This window comes from Piliocolobus tephrosceles, chromosome 21 (genome assembly GCF_002776525.5).
Source record: "Piliocolobus tephrosceles isolate RC106 chromosome 21, ASM277652v3, whole genome shotgun sequence".
NCBI lineage: Eukaryota > Metazoa > Chordata > Mammalia > Primates > Cercopithecidae > Piliocolobus > Piliocolobus tephrosceles.
The window spans coordinates 33763715-33774528 of record NC_045454.1 but is presented as its reverse complement, the minus strand read 5'-3'; the positions used below and the strand labels follow the sequence as shown (position 1 = coordinate 33774528).

General features: G+C 57.8%; 1 protein-coding gene across 4 annotated transcripts in view; it reads left to right on the top strand.

Annotated features, from left to right (window-relative positions):
- MAU2 (MAU2 sister chromatid cohesion factor) overlaps positions 1-10814 on the top strand; it is a 42715-nt gene that overhangs the window by 21359 nt on the left and 10542 nt on the right. For 2 of the 4 annotated variants that reach the window (XM_023229888.1, XM_023229890.3), the window contains exons 4-13: positions 845-940; positions 2534-2628; positions 3328-3355; positions 3724-3879; positions 5017-5163; positions 5258-5348; positions 6303-6406; positions 7317-7394; positions 7775-7840; positions 9740-9826. In XM_023229888.1, coding sequence (XP_023085656.1) covers positions 845-940; positions 2534-2628; positions 3328-3355; positions 3724-3879; positions 5017-5163; positions 5258-5348; positions 6303-6406; positions 7317-7394; positions 7775-7840; positions 9740-9826 — 948 coding nt within the window. Of the gene's footprint in view, positions 1-844; positions 941-2533; positions 2629-3327; positions 3356-3723; positions 3880-5016; positions 5164-5257; positions 5349-6302; positions 6407-7316; positions 7395-7774; positions 7841-9739; positions 9831-10814 lie in introns of all 4 variants that reach the window. The other 2 variants (XR_002735230.1, XM_023229889.1) reach the window with 2 other exon arrangements.

Genomic DNA, 10814 nt, shown 5'->3' with positions numbered 1-10814 from the left:
GCTGGAGTGCAGTGGCTGGATCTCAGCTCACTGCAAGCTCCGCCTCCCGGGTTCACGCCATTCTCCTGCCTCAGCCTCCCGAGTAGCTGGGACTACAGGCGCCCGCCACCTCGCCCGGCTAGTTTTTTGTATTTTTTAGCAGAGACAGGGTTTCACCATGTTAGCCAGGATGGTCTCGATCTCCTGACCTCGTGATCCGCCCGTCTCGGCCTCCCAAAGTGCTGGGATTACAGGCTTGAGCCACCGCGCTCGGCCAGCACGGTGGCTTTTAACAATCAGATTACTTTCCTGCCTCTTATGCCCAAGCCCCAGGGCTTTGGTGGGTAGCCACCTGCTAAGGAGGGCCGGCAGCTTCCTTTTCTACATATTACTGTTGGGAGAGATCAACCTGTTCCTCACCTGACAAGTCTGTACAGTTTCCCTTCTTAATCTGGTTCCTAATTTCAATTGTAGCTGAAATTTGCCTTCCTCCCACCTCAGAAGGATGATGAGTAAGGTGGCTTTGGCGGCAGGGAATGTGTGTACTTCACACCTCGATGCCTCTCTCTGGTCTGAGAACGTAAAAGATGGGAACTGGCATCTGATTTGACGGTTTAGAATTTTGAACTGAAAGTACTTTCAGTCCAGTTAAATGAGAAGTTATTTTAAGAGTGATGCAGAAACTTCCCAGCCAGTGAGTCCAATAAAATATCTTTTTTTTGCTTTTAATAAAGTAAATTGGCAACCCCAAAAAATCCTTTGGTAAGCATGAACAGGAACTGCCTTCTGGCACCACAGCTGCTGCTAAGGAATCCAGCTTGATTGCCGCCTTCTTACATTCCCAAACGTAACTATTTCCTTTCAGAATTCCGTCGATGCAGCAAAGCCGCTGCTGCGGAAGGCGATACAGATCTCACAGCAGACCCCATATTGGCACTGCCGCCTGCTCTTCCAGCTCGCTGTGAGTACTGCAGCCCAGGCACGAGGGTGCCTGGCAGGGACCATGACCCTGGGGCACCTGCCCCATGTGCAAAGAACAGCAGAGTCCACGATGCGCAGACCCCCTTGGGCTGGCACACGGAGTGGGTGGGGACATGGGAACATTTCCTTAACCTGCTCACAAGCCCCCTCCAGCCTCCATCCTTGACAGCATCCCCGGCTTGAGCCTGGCTCTCAGCAACGCCCAGGGGTGAGTGGTGGGAGTGCGGGACTTCCCCGGAGCTGACACTGACAGGGGGCCTGCTGCTTGTTGGGTGTCTTTAGGTTTCTGTCCCTCCCAGCCATTCTCATCTCATCTTTGGCCTGCGCTCATTGAAATCCCAGGAACATTTCCTGCCAGAGACCCACTGTGGGGTTTTTTTAGGAGCTAGGCTGAGACTCCAGGGGGCTGCCTATCAGGCCACAAATGTCCACGTCAAGCGTTGTTTCCCACATGGACCCCTCACTTTTGGGGGCTGCTGGGGCACACCCTCATTCTGGGATCCACACAGTTCCTCCTCATGCTCCCTTCGGCCCCCCAGATACAGGTGGTGCCCTGGTCTCTGAGCTCCACAGTGCTCAGTCGTTGGGGGACTCTGAATTCGGCCTTCCCAGCTAGAGTGGAGGGGCCGGCAGGCTCCACCGTGTGGGGCAGAACTCCTGTCCTGGGCTCCACCTACACTTCTGCACTGGGGACCCTCAGATGGGTGCCCGGCCCCCAGCCTCTCTCTTCCATGACCCAGCCTGCCCTCTGGGCCACCACTTAGCCACCTCCCATGACACCCACCTAGGCACGCAGTGTGTTGACCCTGGGTTGGGAGTTCCTCCAGCTGAGTCCCTCACTCCAGGAGGGTCTGGCTGAGAAAAGTACCCACCGGGAAGAGCTCACCCAACAGCCAGGAGTTCCCAAGGCCCTCCTCCCCCAGGCCTGATGAGAAGCCGAATGCACACACAGTCTCCTTCCATCTCCCCACGCACACTTGTGCGCATTAGCAGACAAAGGAGCAGGCCAGGCTGTGAGTCACCACCCCCAGGCCACAGAGTTGGCAGGCCCATGTGCACGCATACCCAAGGGCCGAGCTCTCCACCGTGGCCCCGCAGGTGTCGCCTTGCAGGGTCAAGCCAGGCATGTGCCTCCCTTTCAGCCTGTTCAGGCTTTGACACTTGCCTCTGAGGGAGTACCTCCTTGTCGTCCATGGAACACACTGGGGACACCCCACTAAAGACAGACCCCACAGGCACCAACGAAGCTCTCAGAACAGCCCTACGTGCTCTCACAGCCTTGGGGGCTGTGCCATGAGCCTTGGCTGCTGGTTCTATGCTCCATTAAGTTTAGACAATGTCTACTGCAGGCACCATTCATGTTAGATGACATATATACCACAGGCCAACTGGAGCTCTGTGCCCAAAGCAATTAGCGTTGATGAGATAATTTGGTTAATTTAGCTCAAAACTGACACAGGCAGTTTCATTGACGTGGGGAGGTTTGGTTGTTTGTTAACAAAGCACAAAGGCCAGGTACCGTAAAACTGATGGGTTTGGCAGCAAAGGTCACTGCTTGCTCTCTCCTTTTTAGCAACTGCACACGCTTGAGAAGGACCTGGTGTCGGCCTGTGACCTCCTGGGTGTGGGGGCCGAGTACGCCCGGGTGGTGGGATCTGAGTACACACGGTAGGCACCCACTCCCCTCCTTCCCTCCCACTCTCTTAACATAGAAGGGGCTTGGCCACCTTGGTCCAGGACAAAGAACAGAAATGGCATTTCAGGCCAAGCACGGTGGCTCACAGTATATTACCAGCACTTTGGGAGGCCAAGGTGGGAGGATCACTTGATCCCAGGAGTTCAAGAGCAACCTGAGGAACATAGTGAAACTCCATCTCCACAAAAAATACAAAAGTTGGGGCCAGGCTTGGTGGCTCACGCCTGTAATCCCAGCACTTTGAGAGGCTGAGGTGGGAGGATCATGAGGTCAAGAGATTGAGACCATCCTGGTCAACATGGTGAAACCCCGTCTCTACTAAAAATACAAAAATTAACCAGGCGTGGTGGCGGGTGCCTGTAGTCCCAGCTGCTCAGGAGGCTGAGGCAGGAGAATCACTTGAACCCGGAAAGCAGAGGTTGCAGTGAGCCAAGATCGTGCCACCGTACTCCAGCCTGGCGACAGAGCGAGACTCTAAGAAAAAAATAATAAAAATAAACACAGGCACAATAGGATAAAACAGAGCAGTCTTGTACGGGGACTGTTCACTGTTGTCCCCTGAACTGTCCCCCAAGGTGGCATATTAGGTCCTGTGAGCCTTGGGGTAGTCACAGTCATCTCAGGAGGCTCCTGGGCCTTCTGGGACCTGACCCCTGCCTCTTGTTTTGCAGGGCGCTGTTCCTCCTCAGCAAGGGGATGGTAAGTTGAGGCTGGGCATGGCTGGATGCAGCCAGTGTTGTGGAGGTGAGGCAGGACTCCCTGCTCAGACCCCGTCCGCTCTCCATGGCATGGCCCCTCGCGCCCAGACCCTTAGGCGTAGTGAGCAGCCTGGAGTGTGAGGCCCGGGCCCTGCTGGGTTCAGGAGGGAAACTCAGGCTCCTGCCTATGGGATTCATGCTGAGGCAGGAGCCTGGTCAGGAGCTGCCTGGGCCGGGGTTTCAGGCTGGCCTTGCCCTCTGGGTTGGTGGCAGTAGTCCCAAGGCAGGTGGGCAGGTGAGCCTGTGCTCCCGGTCCCAGGAGGGCCCCTGCAAGCCCTGTACCCTACACCTGCGCCTCTCCCTCCCCAGCTGCTGCTGATGGAGCGCAAGCTGCAGGAGGTGCACCCGCTGCTGACCCTCTGTGGGCAGATCGTGGAGAACTGGCAGGGGAACCCCATCCAGAAGGAGTCGCTGCGTGTCTTCTTCCTGGTGCTCCAGGTCACCCACTATTTGGATGCCGGACAGGTGTGTGGCGCCTCTCGGGCGGGCTGCTGGTTGTGACCAATGGGTGTGGTTGGCACCCAGGCCAATGGGTCTTGGGCTGTGAGGTCAACTGTGTCGTTGCCTTACCTTGCCACACAGCAGGGCTGTCTTTCCAGCCCCAGACACACACACTTCTGTCCTGCTGTGCCGCGAGTGCTGACACCATCGTGCCTGCCTGGTGTGCTGGTGCCTGGGAGCAGGGTCTGTCCTGGCCACCCTGCCTCCCTTTGGGAGTACTATGTGTGACATTGTATGCACTCGCTCAGTGTGTGGATGTTCAGAGATTGCAACAACAGTTCAGGGAATCATGAGAATAAACCACAGAGGTGCTGCACACAGCAGATGCCCAACTGGTGTCTGTACCCCCTGCTATGGGATTGAGTAGGGACTGATGTGCCCAGCTGTGTCCGAGACTGGACTCCATGACCCCGCCGTGGGTGGGAAACAGCTGTGTTTGAGCTCCTTGTCTGTGCTTGTGTGACCGTCTCGGCCCTTCAGGGGCTGGGGGCTGCCCTGTGCCCCTCAGACCCACCTGTCTTGGTGGGCCACAGGCGAGTCTCTCCACAGGGCTTGGTAAGGGGGTTGTCCAGTTTCTCCATCCATACCCATCGTTGCCCATTGGGTGAAGCACTGCACTCGGTGCATAGGGACACAGAGCAGACTGCAGCCACGCTTCCCTCGGGGTGCTAGGGCAGTAGAGACATCCCTCGGGGCCTCAGGGCGAGATGGACCACAGCGCTTGCCCGACTCCTGAGCCAGGAAGCCACCTCCCACCCCTGGGGAGCACAGCCTCCCCTTGCTGTCTCAGGTCTGGCTGCAAGAAGACCAAGTGCAGCTCCAGCAGGGTCTGACAGGCCTCTCCTGGGCCTTGGTGTTGGACCCAACACTGGGCAGTGGACAAGTCTCAGTCCCACAGCTGCCCGCCTGGCTGTGCCCCGTGCCCTGAAAGCCTGGCTGATTCATGGGAGTGCGGCAGGGGCGGGTCCATCTTGCAGGAGGTGGCCCTGGCCGAAGGGGAAGGCAGGTGCTCCCTGAAGGAGGGGGTAGGGGTGGCTGGGCTGGGCCTGGCTTCCTGAGAGGCCAGGCTCAGGTGGGTGCTCGGGTGTGGGTGCTGCACAGGTGAAGAGCGTGAAGCCGTGTCTGAAGCAGCTGCAGCAGTGCATCCAGACCATCTCCACGCTGCACGATGATGAGATCCTGCCCAGCAACCCCGCTGACCTCTTCCACTGGCTGCCCAAGGAGCACATGTGTGTGCTTGTCTACCTGGTGCGTCCCCACCAGGGCCTGAGCCAGGGCTGGGGGCGGGGGCAGGGAGAGGGAGAGGGCCCTGGTAACCCCTGCTGTCTGGTCTTGTTGACAGGTGACTGTGATGCACTCCATGCAGGCCGGCTACCTGGAGAAGGCGCAGAAGTACACGGACAAGGCCCTCATGCAGCTGGAGAAGCTCAAGAGTAAGTCAGGTGCTCGACTGGCCACGTGGCCACAGCGCCCCCTGGCGGACAGCCTGGCCAGTCACTGGCTGTTCCAGGGCACAGTGACCGTGTGACCGCAGCACCCAGCTGCCCTGCCTAGTGGGTCTCGTCACCCCTAGTTGGTAAATGCTGGTGACCCACGTCGGAGCAGAGCAGACAGGACTGGGGTCGGGGGTACCTCCCTGACTGGTCAGGACCGTTGTGCCCAATGGTGCTCAGTTGAAACAGGTCGTGGCTGCCTTTCCCAATTATTATCAGTGTTGTGATGGGGACACTCCTTGGGATGACGCCAGGATCAGAACTCAGCCCTCACTGACCACCAGCATGTCCTTTGGAGGTCATGAATTCTTTCCAGATGCTCAACTGTCTGATCCATCTAGGGACCTTTGACTAGCACAAACCCAGAGCAGATGTCCTTGGCTGGTGCAGTGTGCCCCTTAGTCTGTCTGTCTGCTTCCTCGTGAGTGCTGCTGGGGGAGAAGGCATCAGAGCCTAGGCAGCCCAAAGCCCGAGAGGCCTGTGCTTCTCCTTTTCCCATGTGAGGATGGCTGCTTGGGGCTGTCAGGAGGTGGGGCCCGGCCCAGGTCCCATTACCCCACTGCCTGAGGCTCTGCTTCATGGTCTCATGATCCAGGGTGGTTTCCACATTTCCACATTTCTAGAACCTGCCATGTCCACAAGCTCTTGAGCACATAGGGTGAGGGTGAGGGTCAGAGCCGACCCCTCTTGGAGCACTGTGGGAACCAACCTCTGGCTCCAGCTCCGTCTCTCCACCTGGACAGCAAGACACACTCCCTCACTTGGAGGGCGCAGTGGGGACTAGGGTAGATGACAGGGTGGGTGCCTGGCCAGTGTGACTGGAGACAGGAGTGAGGTGGGGATGGCGCCTCCTCTGGCCTCCCCTGCATGCTCACCCCTGACTCTCGCCCATAGTGCTGGACTGCAGCCCCATCCTGTCATCCTTCCAAGTGATCCTGCTGGAGCACATCATCATGTGCCGCCTCGTCACGGGTCACAAGGCCACGGCGCTGCAGGAGGTAAGGCTGGACGCAGGAGGGGTGGGAAGGCCCAGGAGTTTGTTGGGTCTCAGCAGTGTCAGACAAGAGACTGAATTCGCCAAGTGCAGTACTGGCAGGCCAACCCATCCTGCTGTCTTGCTGTCAGTCAGCATTTTACAGCCCCGCATGGGCACCACTGATAAGAGAATCTCATACAAAAACCAGTGGAGGCTGGGCACAGTGGCTCACGCCTGTCATCCCAGCACTTTGGGAGGCTGAGGGGGGTGGATCACTTGAGGCTTAGAGTTTGAGGCCAGCCTGGCCAACATGGCAAAACCCCGTCTCTACTGAAAATACAAAACTTAGCCAGTTGTGGTGGCAGGCACCTGTAATCCCAGTTACTTGAGAGGCTGAGGCAGGAAAATCGCTTGAACCCGGCAGGTGGAGTTTACAGTGAGCCGAGATCGCACCACTGCACTCCAACCTGGGCTACAGAGCGAGACTCCATCTCAAAAAAAAACAAAAACAAAAACAACGGACCATGGCCCAAAAGCTTGCACACTGAGGGGATAGCACACATGGTCTCTGGGGATTTGGGGGTCCCTTGACAGTGATTCTTATACCCCACCCTGCCGTTAGGAACACTCGCTACCCCCAGTGCCCGCCCTCCTGAGAGGGCATGGGGGCCTTCAGTAGGCTGGAGGTCCTTCACGGCCCAGACACCTGTTGGACAGGGTGGAAAAGGCGAGTAACAGACAAGGGTCCCTGTCCACAATTTGATCCGGGCTGCCCTTTACCCTCATGGTGGACGTGTCTGCTGGGGCTTTGTACCCCAGTTTGGGCAGACGGGACATGGGCTCACCCACCAGCTATGGGGTCTCTCCATTGCTGCTCAGACGCCAGGTCCCAGGTTGCAGTCCTGTGATGGCGGTACACTCTCTCCCGGCAGATCTCCCAGGTCTGCCAGCTGTGCCAGCAGTCCCCCCGGCTCTTCTCCAACCACGCAGCACAGCTGCACACACTTCTGGTAAGTAACCCCATGACAGCACCCCAGGAGAATCCAGAATGTTCCCAGTAAGTAAGTACCTAACCGGATCCAGAACATTCCCAGTGAAGAACCCCCTGACAGCACCCTAATCAGAATCCAGAATGTTCCCATAGGTAATCATATAACCTCCCCAGGCAGGATCCGGAATGTTTCCAGTAAGCATCTTGTCCCACCCCACACTGGCTTGGGTCTGAAAGCGGGGGACAGTGAGCTTATTACCTGCATCGCAGCTGGCTCGACAGTGAGCCATTACCATACTCCTCCAGGGCAGCCGTGTAGGCCCCGTTCGCACTGCATGTGTCTCTGATCTGAGCCCCCTTCCCAGGGGCCGGCCCTGATGACAACACATCTTCTTCCAGGGCCTGTACTGTGTCTCTGTCAACTGCATGGACAACGCGGAAGCCCAGTTCACCACAGCCCTGCGGGTAAGGTGCCGGCCCTCCTTGCTGCTCGGGGCGGGCCACACTTCTGAGTAAGGAGTCGGGCGTGGTCTGTGATGAGGACAGCAGTCGCACTAGGTCAGCTATGCAAAGCCGCAGCCCCAGAGGCAATGTACAGTAGTCAGCACACGCCGGCCTCGGCAGTGATGCGCTGTTTATCTGGATAAGGGACAGCTATGGGGCCAGGGTCTTCCTGAGTTGACCCCAGGGCAGACGTGAGGGAGAGGTGCGACGTGTCCCTGGACACCACTTCCAGGCCTGAGTAGGAGCTTTTGTGGCAGCCACCCCTAAGGCTGGATTGGCTCAAGTGTCAGCTGACGACTTAGAGCCACCCTGGGTTCAGGGCTCCCATGGGGAGTGGTGGAGCTGGGCCATCTCACAGGTGGTGCTTTTTGGGCAGTGGAGGACTCCTGGTCCTGCTGAGCTGGGGAGGGTGAAGCAGCTCCCCAGGCTCCTGGCTGCAGATGGGGAAGAAGGCTAATGCCACATCCTCACGGAGCGCCCCAGCCCAGGATTGGACCATCATGTCCCCACCTCAGCCTCAATCTCCTCACAGGAAATGGAGGCTGTGGACGCTTTTTTCCCGATGATTCTAGGAAGGGCCCTGAGGAGCGGTGTCAGGGAGCAGGGGCTGCTCTGTCTGCCACTCGGGCAAGGTCACCAGGGAGTCCTGCGTGCACGCTGACTGTTGGACAGAGTTCCCCTCCACGGCACCCCACAGGCCTGTGGGTGCTGCCACCCCTGCCACTGGCCTCAGAGGTGCACAGGAGCCCTGACGTGCAGACAGCATGCTTGGGAGGGAAGGGCCGACTCGGCACCCACTCCTCCGCTTCCTTGCCTCACTCTCCGGACTCTGGCTCACTCTGACTACAGCAGGGCCAGGACCCTCCTTGTGGCCCTGCCATCCTGCCATCTCCGTCTCCGTCTCACTCCCCACAAGTGGTTGCTGTTGCTGGTTTGGTTCCACGTCAAAGTTCCCAAGGCCACATACCCTAAGGAGTCCTCACACCCCGGGGCCAAAAGAGAGCCTCTTTTTCATGGCCCACCCAGGAGTGATGGAGCCAGGATGCAGCCCCAGCCCCACTAACCCCAAACACACGTGCCTCCTGTGGCCCCTCAACAAACATCCCCCACCTTGCTGAGTCTCAGAGCATCTGTGCTTGCTTGATTCAGAAGATCCTCTGGGCCTCCTGGGTGTGTGCCAGGAGGGCATCTGTGCAGGTGGGGTCTGTGCTTCCCTGGCTCACTCCACCTCTTGCCCAGCCCCACTGGGAACCAGGGTCTAGGCAGGGCTTGAGCCACATAGATTGGTCCCTCTCTTGATGATCTCCTTTCCCAAGAAGAGCCAGGGACCATGACCCATCCACCACCTGTCATCAGCAGCATTTCTGGCCTCTGACAGCGTCACCTACCTCTGGAGCGGGGCCTATGCTGGCCCCCTCTGGGACAACAGCTCCCCTCTTCCCCACTTCCCCCCATGAAGAGTGAACCCCGCCCAGGACCAGCATGTGCCTTGATAGCAGTGGACACCTGGGTCCCCCAGGTTGCTGGCTCTGGCCTGGAGGAAGGGTCCACCAGGTCTCAGTCCTGACAGACAGCAAAAAATGGGCCAAAACCCAACATGTTCTGAGGGTGGGATCAGGGTGGCTGGTTTTCCTCTTCTCTGTTCTCTAACTGCCCTGTAACACAGACAATGATTTTATAATGAGAAGAATTAATAGCTGTGTTACCCTTGAGTTTAGGAGGCAAGGCAAGTATGTTTGAAATGAAAAAAAACAAGTATTTTCCAAAGTAGTCTCTGTGGAGATTGTGGGTGGCTCTCACACTGCCACATGGGTCACAGCGCCCGACTCAGCCCCCTAATGTCCCTGCCTCCCATTCCAGCTCACCAACCACCAGGAGCTGTGGGCCTTCATCGTCACCAACCTGGCGAGTGTGTATATACGGGAAGGAAATAGACACCAAGAGGTAGTAGGTGACATGCTTCATGTTCGGTATCCTTTCTCTCTGTTCTCTTCTTTTTGGGGAACCAGGGGGTTGTCCTGGGCACCAGCACATCTCAGCAGACCCCAGGGTGTTCACCTTTTGAGGGATGGGCAGCACCCGACACAGAGGAACACAGGGCATCCCAGAGGTGAATCGGGCTATGGCCGGGAGAGGCCAGATCTGAGACAAAAACATTCCCATAACTAGGCCAGGCGCAGTGGCTCATGCCTATAATCCCAGCACTTTGGGAGGCTGAGGCGGGTGGATCACAAGGTCAGGAGATCGAGACCATCCTGGCTAACACGGTGAAACCCCGTCTCTACTAAAAATACAAAAAAATTAGCCGGGCATGGTGGTGGGCACCTGTAGTCCCAGCTACTCAAGAGGCCGAGGCAGGAGAATGGTGTGAACCCAGGAGGTGGAGCTTGCTGGGAGCCAGAATCGTACCACTGCACTCCAGCCTGGGCAACAGAGCACGAGATTCCTTCTCAAAAAAAAAAAAAAAATTCCTGTAGCCACAGAACACTCTTCTTCTCCATCACAAACCAAGCTGTATGAATCCCTCAAACAAAGTCTTGTAGCCCAAGCTTTCTGCTCTAGGATGTTGGCCAGGCCTTGAGGCTCAGTCCTAAGGTGCAGCAGCCAGGGCACGTTGTCCCCAGGTTGTGCTGATGCCACTGCAGGGTCAGGGGCACTCGCTGGCTGCAGTGTTGGGTGGGGACGCCCAGGTTGCTCTCATGGGCTTCTGAGCCACTGTTTGCCTAAGAGTCAGATTCCCTCTGCAGTCCCTCTCAGCCCTGGGATCCCCACTCAGCCCTGGGATCCCCCTCAGCCCTAGGATCTTCCGTCAACCCCGGGATCCCCTCCTCAACCCCAGGATCCCCTCCTCAGCCCCAGGATCCCCTCCTCAGCCCTGGGATCCCCCCCTCAGCCCTAAGACCCCCCCCCGCTCGGGGGTCCCTCCCTCCGCGCC